Here is a 17,240-nt window from a genome sequence, read left to right on the forward strand (position 1 = left end):
AGAACCTACATAGGGTAGTTACATTTATTTTTACTAGACTTTAGGTTAGTATATGTAAAAGAATGTTTCGATGTAAAAAGATAATATAATGTACATGGTAGCTAGTTCCTCGTTGAACTTATGCCTCAAATGACTCTATAGACGTTAAAGGACTTTGGATACGGTATATAATCTAAGGTCAAATGTTTTATATTAGTGAAGTAGTGATCTAAAAACGTTATAGAAACATTCTAAAAACGCATCCTCCAACTCTAACAAGGAAGGATGAGTTAGTAAAGATAAGAATGTTCCCTATAAGTGAGGCAATAAAAAGGTGGTTTGAATATTGAAAAGTATAGGAGGAGGAACCCATCTTCAACTTGTACTTACTAAATTCAATTAAGAATAAATAAACAAACGCAAGCCTACCCCAAGCTACACCTATGTGTTGGTTGCCTGTGGGATTGAATAAGTAAAAGAATAAGTAAAAGAATAAGCAATATCATCACCAACAACTTGCAAACAGCGACCTTTCCCAATTCTTATTTTTTTCTTCATCCTTCTTCTTCTTCTTCACATTCTTCTTCTCTCTCTCTACCTCTTCAATTTCCTCTCTCATCACTCCATGGCTGGGAAGCATGGACAAGTAATAACCCTTCTATCTCTCTTTCTTTCTCTCATTTGCATTTGCATGAGTTTTTTTGGTAAGGATTTTGTTGTTTCCATTTGTTTTTGATTCTTAGGTCATGTGGCCAAGATTGGTTGCTAATAAGATTTTGAAGAAGAGATTGGGTAGCAATAGCTTTGTGGCTGATATTCCATCCAACAACACTTCTCCATCTTTGCTTCAAATTCCACTCTTTGCTCAATCTTCTTCACTCCCTAATGCCTTCTATAAGCCTCCCATCCAAAATTACAAGTAATATTTGCTTCATATATGCCTTATATTTCTTCCCCATTTCAACTTCAAACTTATATCTCTTTCCTTTGTTGTTTTTGTTAGGGTTTTTGTTGGTACATGGAATGTTGGAGGAGTTGCACCAAATGAGGATTTGGACATGGAGGATTGGGTGGACATTTCTTGTGACATCTACGTTTTTGGGTAACTTCACTTTTTACTTTCGGATTGTTTTTGTTTATCTGTGATATTCCATGTCGATTGGGGAGGAGAACGAAACATTCTTTATAAGGGCGTGAAAACCTCTCCCTAGCAAAGAAAGACAATATTTGCTAACAGTGGGTTTGAGCTGTTACATTATCTCTTGATTTTGAATTTGGGTATGTGAGATCCCACATCGGTTGGGGAGGAGAATGAAACATTCTTTCTAAACGTGTGAAAACCTCTCCCTAGCAAACATGTTTTAAAAATCTTGGGAAAAACCCGAGAGGGAAAGCTCAAAGAGGACAATATCTGATAGTAGTGGGTTTGAGCTGTTACATTATCTCTTTCATGATTTTGAATTTGGGTATGTGAGATCCCGAACGAAACTTCAAAATCCAAAAAAGACAATATCTACTAACAGTGAGTTTGGGTATAGTTGAATTAGATTATAGAACCGTAAATGTTGATTAGGGTTTGTTAATGACATGCATGCAGATTCCAAGAAATAGTGCCATTGAAAGCCTCGAATGTGTTTGGATCAGAGAATAGGGAAATATGCTCACAATGGAATTCAATGATAAGAGAAGCTTTAAAGAAGAAAGTGAACCAAACATTCAAGTGTATTATAAGCAAGCAAATGGTTGGGATAATGATATCCGTTTGGGTTCGAAGCGATCTCCATCCATTCATTCGAAGTCCAAGCGTGTCATGCATTGGGTGCGGCATCATGAGCTGCCTCGGCAACAAGGTAATACCCATCACTAGTGTTCTTGTAGATACCCATTAAGATTTAAACTCTAATACCAATTGGTTTCAGGGCTCAGTATCGGTAAGGTTTCGATTGCATGAAACAAGCTTCTGTTTTGTGTGCACTCATTTGGCATCCGGAGGCAAAGAAGGAGATGAAAAGAACAGAAACGATAATGTTTGTGACATATTATGTCGCACTTCATTTCCAAAGGGCCCTTCTCTTGATTTGCCCAACAAAATACTCCAACATGAGTAAGCTCCATTTGCCATCAACTTTTCGACAAAATTAATATTAAAAAAACACCAACTCAGCCGACAATAATATATATATATATATATATATATATATATATATATATATATATATATAATATAAAACCATATGAATTGGTTTTAATCTTATATATATATAATATAAAACCATATGAATTGGTTTTAATCTTAATAGATTATATTAATTAATAGAAATCTGGGAAGCTAGTTTAATATAAATTAAATCCATAAATAAATAAATAAATATATGGTCAGCTCCATTATTGCTTGCTTAACCTCAAATTGTCCTTATTCCTTTGTATTTTCTACAAATAAATATATTATCTGTTAATGACCATGAAAATGGTAATTTAATATAAATAATAAGTGTTCTAACTCATAAAAATTGATTTAAGTATTTTTTTTTTTTTTTTTTTTTTTAGATATGTTAGCTAATATGATAAAATCGATCGGCTATAATTGATTAATGTTATGTTTCGTTGAATGCAGCCGAGTGGTATTGTTTGGGGACTTGAATTATAGAATTTCTCTACCTGAAGAAACTACGAGATTATTGGTTGAAAGAAAGGATTGGGACACTTTATTACAAAACGATCAAGTAAGTAAGTTCATGTACTTAAATGTCAAACACGAGTTTTTAGCCTTCGAGAAGTTATGAGTATATAAATATGAGACAATATTTTCATTATGTAGAATTATGTACGAGTCATGTCGAACCGTGTGGTTTGAGTAGAGGATTGCTAAAGATGCAAATAAGTCACGGATTCTATTGGGCACATAGTGTAGTTGGAGAAGAGTCGTGTAATTGGTCGAAATAGAAAACAAAATCGAAAAAGTTTATATATTTAATTAAAGTTTTTTTGTTTCTTAAATTTGGAAATGAAGCTAAAGATGGAGATGATGGATGGGCAAGTATTGGAAGGATGGGAAGAAGGGAACATCAAATTTGGGCCAACTTACAAATACTATCCAAATTCAGAGGTTTATTATGGAGGCTTACATGGTCTCAAAGCTGAAAAAAGGAGAGCCCCTGCCTGGTATAATATCATTTTTTAACCTTCTTTTTTGCATCATATCCTCTACAAAAACGAATCTAAAACGCAAAATTTGTTTCAAAATTCAGGTGCGACCGAATTATATGGAACGGAAAGGGACTAAAACAAGTATCATACAATCGAGGGGAATCAAATCTATCCGATCATAGACCTGTTATGGCCATTTTTACTGCAGAAGTAGAAACCATAACAAATTTGAAAACTTTGCGGGGTTTCTTTTTGTCGAATCGATTTGAGCAGCTGAATAATTCTGATGCTCCATTTGTCGTTGACGAAGAGGAGGATGAGGAGGAGATGTTTTCGACGGCCGATTTCATATGTAAGAATAAATCGACCTTTAAAAACCACCTTAAATGACATTAATTTTTTTAATTGAATCCACATTATGTGTAACATATATCTAAATATAAGTTTAGATTTAGATGCTTGTTGCAGCTGAAAATGTTGTATATTCTTTTGTTAGTTGGGTGGTTTTCTCTTATTCCTTTTTCAAGCTCTCTCTACCTTGTCCCTATTCAAGATGGACTTGTAAATCGAAGCACTCTACAAATTTTGTTACAGCTCAACGATGAACCGAGCATAAATAATTCTCATTCTGTACATGTTACTCTCTCATCTTTAACCCGATCTCACTCAAAATTTGAGAAAAAGTTTAATAGAAATAGAAACCTAAATGAAGGGTTGAAGTACAATAATAATTTTGTAATTTTGATAAATTTGAACAGGGGGAGTGGGGCTTTGAATTGAGTGATATAAGGCCCATGAATTAATAATTGGGCCTAAGAAAACTGACAAAAATGTGTGGGGAATGGAGCACCATCTGATGAGGATCAGGTGGCCCAACACAAATCATGATCTCACATCTTCCATGGTACAAAGTGTACATGGGGTGTACGCAATCAGTGCCCCTCCTTTCTGACACCATTGAATCTGATCTTTATCGCTATCACAAAAGTTTGTTTAATTTCATTTCGCTCTATCGTCGGCGGAATGCAAGCTGTATCCAAAGTTTCCAAACAATGGGTCCCGCCAAAAGTTTCCATCCAACACCACTTTCCACCCTCCAATGCCTCCACTATATATATATATATATAACCCAAAAAATACATAAATAAATAAATAAACTTTGACCATCCAAATTTTTGTGTAAATTTATGATTATATAATGTTATAGTATGTGATTTAGAATTTAGAATTTAGATTAGATATCTTATAATTCTCATATTTTTGTATAATTCTCATATTTTTGTGTATCTCTTATGATACGATCATGTTATCTATTTGTTTTAAATTTTTTTAAAGAGTTAAAACTGTTCCTATAAACTAATGTTTTTAAGAGGTCAACTAACATAAAATTTGTTCGAGCAAAACATGTTTAATTTTGAAGTTACTATGATTGAGTTATTGAAAAGAAAAGTACATGTTGTTGGTATAGATAATAAGTATCCATTCTTCTAAGCATTTCTTAGCAAATATTCTCTTACGGTTTGTGACACCCGAATAATAGAGAAGTACATTAATGAATTGAGACCATAACCGAATGAGAGAAATTCTGAAAATAGAATGACTAAGAAAAGCTTAAAGAAAACGAAAGTTATTACCTATACAAACAAGTGCACATTCTTTTTCAGTGCCTCAATGAAACTTCATGGTTAAACGTGTTTTACTTGAACCAATTTTATGTTAGGTGACTCTTAAGAATTTTTTTGAGATGCATGTGAGTGAAGAGAAAGCAAGCTGAAAATACTCGTGTTAGTTTATGGGGATAGTCTTCAGTCTTACGAAGTGAGAAGTTGGTAATGTGACCTTGTCGTAGGATGCAGGGGAATGCCGAGGCTATCAAGTGTCGAATTCGAATTCAAATTCTGAACATGGGTCTTTACACAATCAATTTTATATGAACATGGTCTTGATTCATCAGGCGTCACACATAACTCAATGATAGTAAATATACATTTCTATTAATATTGACGGGTGTAATTAATTATTAAGCAAAATGAGTAACGTGGCTATTTTATGGTAAGATTTAGAAAACAAACGCACAGATATTAGTTGTAAAATGAGGAATATAATATATTTTATGGATATAAAAATATGGGACAGAAATGATTAACGTGGCATAAAATTATTGGGTAGGTGGAGTGGATAGAATCCAAGAAAATTAATGTAACAAACATTATTGTTGTTGCAATTATAGAATCCCAATTTACCGCTCGTGTTATATTTTTTGGACATTCTTTTTTTAATCACTTTATAATTTAATCAACATTCTAATATAGGTTGTGACAAATGCCACGTGTGTTTATTATTAAATGAAATATTATTTTTACAAAAATAACATGCATCACCGACTAATCCCCTTGCGTTTAGAATTGGGCTGCTTGATGACCACAATTTCCCAATTCTTTGACTCTCAAAATTAAATTTGGTACTTCTTTTGACTACAACCTCTCTAAACCCTCTTTCACATTTGTTTTCAAACTTCGACCAACACGGGGCCCACTATTACTATAGGCCTAACACCAGCTTTTTCACCATGTTTGGTTCTTACCTACCTACTTCTTAAAAAACACACTTAACTATAAAGTTCTTGTAATTAAGTCAACAAAAAAGAAGGTATACTTTATTGATATAAGTAAAGCTTTCAATTCTTTTAAAGCTATTCCATCTCTAAGATGGCTATTATTCAGATGTTGGTTCATTCATATGATCCTCCTTTGTTCGAGTGTTACAAAGACACACTCAACGATCATAAGCTAATTTATTATAATGAGCTATAAAATTGGTTTTCATGACCAAATATAATAACTTTTTTTCCTTTTATACCATAGGTAAATCATTTTTGTATAATTAATAAAGTATATAATTTATTTTGGAATCTTTTTTTCTAAAAAAGAAAATAATTTAAAATAATTTAGTTGCCCAACATAAAATTGCTACAAGAAACCCATGTTTAACCATGAAATTTCTATGATTTAGTCACCAAAAAGAAATGTTAGTTCTTTTAAGTTTTTCTTAGTTATCTTATTCTCATGATTGGTGATGATTGGTGAAGGATATAATTGAGAGAAAATACACTCTAATGGATTGCATTTGAGCTTCTATGAGAGTAATATATTCTTTTTATTTGTTAATAATATATATAAACATTACCATACCTTTTAATGATATTTAAAATAAATATGTAGTTTTTGTTTGTTTTTTTTTTTAATAATATTAAGCTTAATTATGGGCATTTAATTTTGTTTGATATGGTGGGTATAGTAAGGATAAGGGTCAAACGGAATGTGACCAAACTTAGAGGAATGTATTATTATGTCTATAAACCAAGCCAATTTTTGTGTAATCTTCAAAATGTGTGGGCCAATTAATGATATGATTTATAACCAACCAACCCTAATAATTTAATTAGTTTTCGTATCTATCCACTTATCTTTTTCTAATTCTCGAAAGTACTTTTCGAGTTTGATGAGTTTATTATAGGTATGGATAGTCTAAAAGCAATTAGTAGGTTGGTTTTGAATACCCCATAAAATCATATGATTAATGCAATAATGTGACCTTAAAGTCCTCTAAATTCATCTTAGGAGAGGCGTTCAAAAAAACTGAATTGTACGATATTATTTGTATAATAACATATGAATAATGTTTTAAAAGTTCAATTAACACGAGCATAACTCAATCAATAAGATAGTATTTAATGTGTGTGATGCATTTTCTAAATATTATAGTTTTGAAAATGTGGAGGTTTGATATAAAATGGAATTTTAGAGAGGGAGAGATAGGTGTTTAGATAGATGAAATGTCACATCTGTATATGGCGATGGAGAGCCAAGTTGTGGAGGGAAAGGCTTAGAGAAAGGGGACCAACACACCAACATGATATGAAAACCCTTGTCATACTCCATCAAATTCAACCTGGTTTTTCTCATTTCATCCTTAATAATGTAACACTTTGAGTTTTGGGGATGATTCATTTATTGATTTTTTCTTTTAATTTTAAATTTTAGGGATTGAGATTTTAGAGGTCAAACTTTAAGATGACTTAGAAGCTAAAAATGTTAGAGAAAATTTTGAGACCCTATAATTATTTAAAAAAATAGTCAAAATTTGAGAAAAAATGGTGAAAGTCAACCCACAAGGACATTTTGGTCATTTTAGCCTCGTCCCTAATCCATTACCTATGGTTAGTAAAAAAGGGAAACAAAGAAAGAAGAAAATGAAGAGGAGAGAGAAAAGTAGGGTTAACTACTGCAGGTGCTCTGATTTGGCCACGAGTAAGCCAGTTTTATTTACTTTAGATTACATTTACACAGTGACTAATTATGGTCATAATTACGAAAGTTACAACTCTTGAAATGACTCATGGAAGGTAAAAATTGTAATAAAAAGTGCATTTGTGCTTTATTTTAACCAATGATTAAATTTCTTTGCAACTCTACTTAGATTAGGTTTCATATTTATAATAATTCAAACTAGACATAATCGATTTTGCTTGTGGAATGATTTGAATCTCAAACAAGTGTTATTGACTTAAATATTTGATCAATAATGTAATCCGAATCTTACTTCTTTTGTGAGTGATTCCTTGTCATTTTAAAGTTTTTGGATATATTTAGATATAAAAGTCTTATTCTTCAACAACATCTAGGTCAAATTATCGAGAGTTGCAATCATTTGGAATGAGATCAAATTGGTTTGAGTCTTTTTTGCATTAGTAAACTACGGGTTTGCATATCCAGATGTTTATGAGAGTTCTTAAATTCAACTGGTCAGGGATTCCTATGAGACATGCATATGTATGCTTACATATCTTTTATGGCTAACATACATACCTTCACGATATTGGGTTAGCACAACTTAAAGGACTTCATTCACCTAATGACATCAATTAATCCAAACCCTTAGCTCAAAAAGAAAGAAAAAAAAAAAAAAAATTGGAATTGTCTAAAATGGTAGGAAATGGTCCAAATAGAAAAAACATGGTCAAAATTGTCAAATCAAGCTGAATGCACCAAGGAAAGCCGTCATATTGCGCTAAGTTATGTCGAGTTGAGCCGAAGCCAAAGCTAAAGAGGGGGTGCAGGTTGTGGTCGGGTTGGGATAATTAAACAGGTCGGGTAGACGAGTTAGTCATGTGCAAGCGCATGGGTGTCGAAATCGAGTTGCTGAATTGAGTGATGCGGGTCATGGATAGAATCATTTCAGTTTTAGAAGTTGGGTATTAGGCCAAATGTAAATGAATATATATAGTAAAATTACTTATAGTAAATAGAGTCATACATATGTTTATTTTCTATATGAGTTACAGATTTATAAATTTAATGGATTCAAGTGGACAAACATTAAGAATATAAATGAATTTATTTTAATTAATTTTTGAGAAATATATTAAAAAATAAGGTAAGAAGGTAATTATTTTTTCACTAAAACATTTAATCCTTTGACTTTGTAAACAATTATGATAGTAAGTAACCGTTTCCTCCTAAAAGGAAAAAAAGTATAAATTCTTCCATATATAATTGATCAAATGTTTTTTTTTTTTTTTTTTTTTTTTTTTTGGATTTTATGAAAACAATTAAATATATATATATATATATATATATATTCTCCCATTTATGTGTTTCCTTAATTAATGTTAATTTCTAAGGCCCTCTCCAACTTTTGACATACCTAAATACGTTTGTGTTAGGGAAATTAAATGAAAACTTTAGGCTTTTTTTTTTTTTTTTTAAATATCAATTCCATTCCATGTGCAACATTATAAGTTTGTCTCTCATTTAAGCCATCAACAAACTTAGGAATTTGAGAATTTGGTGAGAGAGAGAAAGGGTTTTATTTAATTGCTGATTTTAAAAAATATTGTCTTTTTAAGCTCTTTTTTGTGCAAAAGGTTGAGAATCATTAATGTTTCCCTTGAATGCCAACTTATATTTATTTCTTTCCATGCCAACTCACTTAGAGTTGTATTTGAATTCAATCATTTTCGTTTTCTTCGCCTCATTTTTTCATCATATTTTTGAGAGGTTTCTACACTCGGATCTCACTGTTTCAATATCATTCAATTATGTTCTAGAATCCAAAACTCGAATGCTAAAATCCATCAAAGTTTAGAATTTTTTATTTATCCAGACACACACAAGAATATATGGAAGTATAGTATTTCTTACTTATATATCTATCATTTTTTTTCCTTAAATAATCAATATAGAACTCTGATGACCTTCCAAATTTATAAACCTACCCTTTTGGAAATTATCTTCAAAATGAGGTAAAATATTGCAAGAATTAAAAAACAATACACCTTTAATTTGAGTTTACTCCATTATTAACCTAAAAAGTTGCATCTAATTAAATTAATTTAAATTCCTCCCAATTTTTAAATTAGGAAAAAAAACGTTCATTTGATATATTTACTTTCAACCTTCGTCATGGTAGCGATGGTTAGTTTAGTTTTATTCTCTCATTGTGTTATTATTTTATCTCATAAATTGAAATTAAAAAAATATATAATAATTACGCCAATTAGGTAGAAATCTAGATACCATGTAATTAACTTAATTAATTATATAATTAGAGTTATCTCTACAATAATTGAGATCGAAGGTTCAATCTCCATCTCTTATTAAAAGAAATTTAACCATATAAATTGAAAATTCAAATCAAAGATTAACTTGAGATATGAATGATGTGATGTTTTTAAGGTCTTATTTGGAAATTAATTGTCTTATTAATGAAGGTTAAGCTTTCACTTTGGTTGAGATAATGACGTTCTTTTTTTATAATCAATTACTAATTTTTCGTTACTTAGGCGACACAAAATTAATAATTTTTCTCGTAAATTATCATTCTTTCACAACCCTTTTAATTTTTTAATTTCTATAATAATTATTTACTTGATATCTAAAACAATACAAAAAAGAAAATTAAATCAAAACAGCAAGATGACTGACTATGAACTGTTTTATTTATTATCTCAAAAAAAAAAAGAAAAAAAAAAAAAAGAACTGTTCTACTAAAGGGCCTACTCTCAACACATCCACGCGCCAGTTTAATATTTGAAATGCATTCGCTCTTATTATTTGACAGTACAACACACGCGCTAGGTTGAAAAGCGGTGGTTGATTTTCTCAGTTATTTAATATAATAAAAATACTAAAAAATAAAATTTCTTTTTCTTTTAATAAAATATTATGTTTATTTTTTTAATTTTCAAGTGCACTGTGACTCACCCAAAAACCAAACCCTAGAAATTTAGAAATTACAAATTTGGCTAAAATGCACCACCAAATCTGTTACCGTTAACTGCACGTCGGTGCATTTTAGCACAACCTCCAAATTCCAAAAGGTTGCATCTTTATTTATCCTTTTTCTATTTATCCACTGCTTTGCTTAGCTTCGGTTCTTCTTCTTCTTCTTTTTATTATTTTTAAAAGCTCTCTTTTTTATTTCTGCTGTAGTTTTTCCTTTACTTATATATATATATAATCTTTTTTTTTTTCCTAATAATGATGGCAATGATTTCTTTCCCCTGATACTTTACCCATTTCTCTGTCTGTCGTTTTTCTCTGTTTTTCTGTGCTCTTCCTTTTGGGTGTTTGCTTTGAGATTTTCTTTACCATTCTTTGTTCAATTTCTAGCTGGAAAGAAGAAGGGTTGTTGAAAAGCCAAGCAAATTTGATAGAGATATGAAGATGGGCTCTTTGTTGGCGGAGAAATGCCTTTTGGGTACTCAGATCTGATGGAACAGAGGTTGTTTCAAGAATGTGTCCTGTTTTCGTCCTCTGTTTTTGAGTTCATTCAACTATCAACACCCACTTGAGTTAACAAGTGTTTGAGGGATTTCTGTTTGGGGAATTTCTTGAGCGGTGGAATCGAAATCTGTAGAAGAGAAAAGAAAAGAAAGATGTTGGCTGTTGGTAGCCCTTTTACCAGTCTTCGCACGAGCTCTAGTTGTAATGCTTTGCTCAGGGAACTTCAGGTTGGTCTCTTTTTCTTTTTACTGCCTTCTTTTCTCTCCCACTTTTCATTCTTTTGTTTCTAATCTGCTTCACAATGATGGGTTTGTGAGATTCTCAGTGAAGGGCTCATGATGGGTTCTTTGGCGGCGCTATGAGCTACCTGCTGCTAGCGATGATCAATCTTTTAGAGACATGAGAGACTGATTTTGTACTTTTTGAAAAAAATTTCTTTTTGGGGTCTTCTCCCTCTCTGTTTCTCTTGTTTTGCTTTGTCCTAAATTTCTCTGTTTCAGTTCTTGAGCTGGTTGGGAGGTAGTAGTTCGATGTATTTATGTTTGTAATTCACCTCAATTCTTATGAGTGCAGCAAATATGGAACGACATTGGCGAGAGTGAAGCTGACAAAGACCGCATGCTCCTAGAATTGGAGATGGAATGCTTAGAAGTGTACCGGCGAAAGGTGGAGGAAGCTGCAAATGCCAAGGCGCGGCTCCATCAATCCGTTGCATTGAAGGAGGCTGAGGTTGCAACATTGATGGCTGCTCTCGGTGAACTATCTTCTCCGGTAAAGATCTTTGTTCCTCATAGCTTGGAGCCCATTTAAGTTTGAGTCCTCGTGATTGTTCTTAGTTTGTTGATGACCATTTTGGTGGCAGAGTCAAATTGAGAAGAGGTCCAAAACATTGAAAGAAAAGCTTGCTTCTGTCACTCCCTTAGTAGAAGAATTGATGAAGAAGAAAGAAGAGCGTTTGAAACAATTTGCTGATATAAAAGCCCAAATCGAGAAGTTCAGCGTCGAGATCTCGGGGTATAGCAACCATCTTAATGATCACATGAACATCAGTACTTTAAGCTTGGAAGAAACAGACCTGTCTTTGAGAAAGCTTAATGAGTATCAAACACATCTTTGCACCTTACAGAAGGAGAAGGTTTGGATATAGAAACTTGAAGATATAATACGATTGAGGGTACTGTCATAGTTTTGAATTGTTTGCATTTGTCATGAAATTCTTTGCAGTCTGATCGACTTCATAAGGTTTTGGAACATGTTAGTGAGGTCCATTCTCTCTGTAGTGTCCTTGGTTTGGATTTCGGCCAGACCGTTAGCGAGGTGCATCCGAGCTTAGAAAGAACGAGCGTCGAACAAGCTACAAATATCAGCAATAGAACATTGGAAGGCTTAGAACACACCATTCTTACATTGAAAACAGAAAGGAAAACTCGAATCCAAAAGGTAAAACTCGTGCACGTCGTCGCTCGAGATTTCTTGTCATGTTTTTCCAACTAAGTTTATAACTTGCTTCAACCCTGCAGTTGAAGGACATTTTGACATCATTATTTGAGCTTTGGAATTTGATGGATTCATCACATGATGAAAAGCGTAAATTTTCGCGGATTACTTCCATCATGCGTGTATCCGAAACAGAAGTCACCGAACCGGGTCTTCTCTCCACAGAGACAATTGAACAGGTTTGAAGTATTCTCAAATATGATTTTCATGGCTGACTTCGAAATGAAAATTCTCATATTTTGATGTCTCTAGGCATCAGCAGAAGTTGAGAGGTTAACTCAACTAAAAGCGGGTCGAATGAAACAACTCGTCCTGAAGAGGAGGTCTGAGTTAGAGGAGATTTGTAGAATGGCTCACATTGAAGCAGATCCTAGCACAGCTCCAGAGAAATCAAATGCTTTGATAGATTCAGGTAATGAAATCCTACATTGTTCATCAATCGATTTCTCGATCATGTCGTCAGGCGAGATAGAAACTTGGTTAATGTACATGCCTTTTGTGTTACAGGACTACTAGATCCTTCTGAGCTCCTTGCAAACATTGAAGTGCAAATCGTCAACGTGAAGGAAGAAGCCACCAGCAGAAAAGAAATAATGGATAGAGTAGACCGTTGGCTATCAGCATGTGAGGAAGAAAAATGGCTTGAAGAGTATAATCAAGTAAGCTGAGTATTTTGGTTTGGTTTTGCCTGCAACATCAGAAAGATGTCGATTACTTTACGAACTCTTCTACTTGATTTGCTTATCTTCGAACGTGATTATTTATGCTTGCTCTGTTGCACTAACATCTTGTCATTCGAGTCGCAGGACGAGAATCGTTACAATGCAGGGAGAGGTTCACATGTTAATCTGAAACGAGCAGAGCGAGCGAGATTGAGTGTTAGCAAAATCCCAGGTATTTTACCCAGGAAGTAATTTATCTTCATATCAGGATGAACAATTAGTGGAACATTCTGTCCTTAAACTTAGTTGGGTTGATCAATTTTAACAATCAAGTGGTGTTTGTCTTCAGCTATTGTTGATAATCTGATAAACAGAACGTTGGCCTGGGAAGATGAAAGGAAGACAATGTTTCTCTATGATGGGGTAAGAATTAAACCATCTGTTTCTTTTGGCATCTGCTGCATAATTTGCATTGGAAAGCTCATTGGTTCATCTTCTTTCAGGCGAGATTGGTGGCTATACTTGAAGACTATAAATTAAGTAGACAGCAGAGAGAAGAGGAGAAGAGGAGACACAGGGTGGGTACTTTTATTTATGTTCTTATTTTGAACTATCAGGTTAGTTCTCTCTTTACTGTCATTTCCTGAAAAGAAAGTGTTTCATTCTCAGGATCAAAAGAAACTCCAAGATATGCTTCTCACTGAGAAGGAAGCTATGTACGGATCTAAACCCAGTCCTCGGAGGAGCAACAGCTTTAGGAAGACGAATGGATATCGAGCGAATGGGAATGGATCAATGACACCCACACCTCGTCGAAACTCTGTTGGTGGAGCGACCCCAGAGCTCTTGACTCCTAGATCATATTCGGGTCGCCAAAATGGATACTTCAAAGAAATGAGGAGGTTGTCTACTGCACCATTGAACTTTGTGGCAATGTCCAGGGATGATACAATGTCATATGCTTCCATTTATGAAGGATCTGACACAGGTTCCCCTCCCCAGAGTTAAATCTCAATGCATCATGGTATGTTATGCTCACTGCTCATTTCTTTTGTTTTAACGTTTCAAGAAGAGGATAAAACATTTCTTTTCATTTCCAATTTCGCTCTATTTGTGAGTGAATTTAGCTTTTAACCAGGAGCTCGTATATCATCTCTGCAGGAAGGATGCAACGGTCACAAACTGGATATTCGTATAGATGAATCAGCAACCTTGTGAATATGAAACAAATTATAAACTGATAGAACGACTCGAAGGAAGGAGTGCGACTAACAGGTCTAGAAGAAGGCTTAAAAGACGGTGTTTTAGTAAGTAGCCAGCCCCCTGTATGTTATAAAATAGGTAGGGACAATAACAGATAAGAAGCTCAAAACCATGCATCTAATGTCTTGTATGTTGAAGAAATAGAAAGATTGATATAATAGGGATTGCGACCACAATGTTCTGTGGATTTTGTTAGTGTTTCATGAGTTCTGTATATATTTATCTTCCTCAAACAAAAACAACCATTTGTTTTAAGATTATTTATCTTTTGGAGATGCATAATAATTCAGGTGTGTTTTAGCCATGCTCTGGTCGATCCCCCTCCCTCGAACATGAGTCAGGACTTGACATGCTCTTTTCCATTTCTACTGATCGCCCCAGACAGGTGCAATCGCAGATAATCAATGGGAAACTACATTATCTAACAAAGCTCGTGATAATGCGAGCTTGCTTGGTCAGGGAGAAAGACACAGGTCTAGGAGGACACTTCAACTTTGCTTCTACGGGAGGATATGTAACAGCCAATATCCAAATCAAGAAAAAGCAAACCAACAACTTCACTCCAAATAACTTAAAGCTTGTTCAACAATTTCTTGGTTTCTGATAAAGCAATTCCAAAAGATCTAAAATGAAATCACCCAATTGTGATTTGAGAGTTTTCAGAACATTGATAACTTAAAGATGTTGTTTCTGTGTTCTTCCTTACCCCTCGTTCACTAATCGTCAACAAGGAGGGGAAAGTGTCACAAACTCCAATAATATCTAGGAAGATCTGATACTAATTTTCAACATGGAACAAAGAACATGAATACTTTAAAAAGGAATCTCAAATAAATGGAAGTTCATCTAGATAAATTTTTTGGTTTGCTTGCACGTATCACATAAGCTAAGGGAAAATAAATAAAAGAACTTCAGTGTCCAAATATTGTAAACAATTATGAAATGTTAATAAAACTCATGAACTACAAACTACCAGCAGAGCTCTGCAGAAGTATACACAATTCAAGCAGACGACGTAACCATTTACTTACCAACAGAATTAGTCTCTCTACCTGATTGTGACGAACTTATTGGTACCATGTCTTGCCCAGTGAGTCCTCAAATCGATTGGGTTTGCAAAATTATAGCCATCAGCTGCTAGTTTCTCGAGTACCTTCTTAAACGCACCCTGACTCATTTTTCTCCCAGCTATCCTCGCACCACGTCTTTTGTCACTCATGGGCAAAGGATAAGTTGATATATTGGTAGTGCAACAAGCAGACTGCCAACCACCACATCCCCATCTGTAACATTGATGAGGAGCTCCAGTGCAGGAGCAGACAGGGATTGGAATACCTGAAATGTCCATATCAATCCCATTTATAACAAGATCAATGTTCTTCTTTGGTGGTTTCACACGCTGCACAGCAGCAGTGCTAGTATCTTTTGGTTTCCTCGGTTTTTTAGCTTTGGGGGTTTTGGGGCCAGCCTCATTACTCTGTCTTTTCTTTGCTTTCCCACCTTCCTTCTTCACTGGAGGCTCTTCAACTCTACTTCCTGCCATTTCATCTCTAGAAGAAGAGGGTGGTTGCAAGATCTGCAAGGAGTGAGCTCCTGAAGTCTCTGGAATAACAGGGTAATTGTGATTGGCAGGTAACATATTAAGAAACCTATCTCTGGGGTTACCTCCCCAATTGTCCCTCACATAGTTCATATGTACCGGAGCTTCAGAAACGACGCAATCCCGAGGATGAAACGATCCATTAGCATTAACCATAACAGAAGGATCACGGCCTGGTAAGTAGTGTTTTATATCCCGCTCAGACATAGTGGACATGAGCTGCAGGCCAAGATGCCCTTTGAAGGACGGCTCATAATATCCCCAATTGCGCATGTTCAATGCATCATCATCCATGAGAACTACATATCAAACATAACATCAATAAGAGAAAAGTCCTCAGGTTTTGAACCTTCCCAATAACCGTATATGGATGGCGATTGTTGAACCACATCATAATAATGGCTTTGAAATGAAGACAAACAAAACAAAGAAAAAAAGACCCAAAACTGGATGGGAAAGGAAAAGGAGAAGTAACAGGACAAGTAAAGAGAAAGGGAACGATGAAAAATTGGTATGGAAAGATCTAGAACACTAATTTTGTAGATCGATCTTGTTTCTAGATATTTGGTGATTAAATAGGATTCCAGATCTATCATTCAATTCAACAGAGACAACGAGAGAAAAAAAAAATTCAATCAAGAAAGTTAGGGTTCGGATCTCATTTCCAAGGTCCTGAACTCGAATATTCGAAGATTACAACCAAATAAAGAAAATAAAGACTTGGTTCTCATTGACAACATGGGAAGCAAAATAGAAGCCCTAAACAGAGATCCAGAACAGTAAAAAAAAAAAAAAAAAAAAAAAAAAAAAAAAAAAAACCGTGGAAGTAAAGAAAACATGAGATCTCAGACATCCATGATGCAGAAATCGGAAGAAATTAGGGTTTCGAAAGCAGGCAAATCCGAAAAAGCACAGATCTGAAGAAAATAATAGAATAGAAATCTGGTATTCACAAAAACAAAAGAAGAAGCAAATGCATATTTATATTGGTTTGCAGATAACAGGCGTAATAGTACAAGAAGGACCCTTATATTCAAACTCGAGAGAGAGAGAGAGAGAGAGAAATAGGAGGGGAGAGAGAAAGAGAAAGGAGGGGAGGGAGAGAGAGAGAGAGAGAGAGAGCTTACTTGGGTGGGTGTAAACGGTTCTTTAGGGTTTTGCCCTTCTGGAGAGAGAGACAGAGACAGAGAGGAGAGAGGAGAGAGGAGAGAGGAGAGAGAGGAGAGAAGAGAGAGGAGAGAGGAAAGAGAGAGAAAGAGAGAGAGCTAAAAATGGGTATCTATCAAAGAAGTAGTTATCGCTTTA

At 34.3% G+C, this 17,240-nt stretch overlaps 3 protein-coding genes across 3 annotated transcripts; 2 read left to right on the top strand and 1 right to left on the bottom strand.

The window, feature by feature from the left end:
- Positions 1 to 505: 505 nt before the first annotated feature.
- LOC111809462 (DNAse I-like superfamily protein) lies at positions 506 to 3,693 on the top strand. Its single transcript, XM_023695927.2, has 8 exons — positions 506 to 625; positions 723 to 898; positions 983 to 1,081; positions 1,577 to 1,829; positions 1,899 to 2,083; positions 2,594 to 2,702; positions 2,990 to 3,141; positions 3,228 to 3,693. Exons 1-8 carry the CDS (start codon positions 605 to 607, stop codon positions 3,514 to 3,516), a joined length of 1,284 nt encoding a protein of 427 aa, XP_023551695.2. The 5' UTR covers positions 506 to 604; the 3' UTR covers positions 3,517 to 3,693.
- A 6,941-nt stretch (positions 3,694 to 10,634) lies between these two features.
- LOC111808378 (65-kDa microtubule-associated protein 6) lies at positions 10,635 to 14,639 on the top strand. The gene is made up of 12 exons (XM_023694310.2): positions 10,635 to 11,140; positions 11,487 to 11,684; positions 11,776 to 12,048; positions 12,138 to 12,353; positions 12,434 to 12,589; positions 12,663 to 12,822; positions 12,918 to 13,069; positions 13,217 to 13,304; positions 13,422 to 13,495; positions 13,576 to 13,650; positions 13,742 to 14,096; positions 14,234 to 14,639. Exons 1-11 carry the CDS (start codon positions 11,066 to 11,068, stop codon positions 14,078 to 14,080), a joined length of 1,806 nt encoding a protein of 601 aa, XP_023550078.2. The 5' UTR covers positions 10,635 to 11,065; the 3' UTR covers positions 14,081 to 14,096; positions 14,234 to 14,639.
- A 522-nt stretch (positions 14,640 to 15,161) lies between these two features.
- LOC111808379 (protein BASIC PENTACYSTEINE1-like) lies at positions 15,162 to 17,238 on the bottom strand. The gene is made up of 2 exons (XM_023694311.2): positions 17,063 to 17,238; positions 15,162 to 16,234 (listed from the first exon to the last, which is right to left on the bottom strand). The coding sequence occupies exon 2, from the start codon at positions 16,227 to 16,229 to the stop codon at positions 15,384 to 15,386; it is 846 nt and encodes a 281-aa protein (XP_023550079.1). The 5' UTR covers positions 16,230 to 16,234; positions 17,063 to 17,238; the 3' UTR covers positions 15,162 to 15,383.
- Between the last annotated feature and the right edge of the window lie 2 nt (positions 17,239 to 17,240).

The sequence above is a fragment of the Cucurbita pepo genome, chromosome 13 (genome assembly GCF_057944985.1).
Source record: "Cucurbita pepo subsp. pepo isolate OVF chromosome 13, ASM5794498v1, whole genome shotgun sequence".
Lineage (NCBI taxonomy): Eukaryota > Viridiplantae > Streptophyta > Magnoliopsida > Cucurbitales > Cucurbitaceae > Cucurbita > Cucurbita pepo.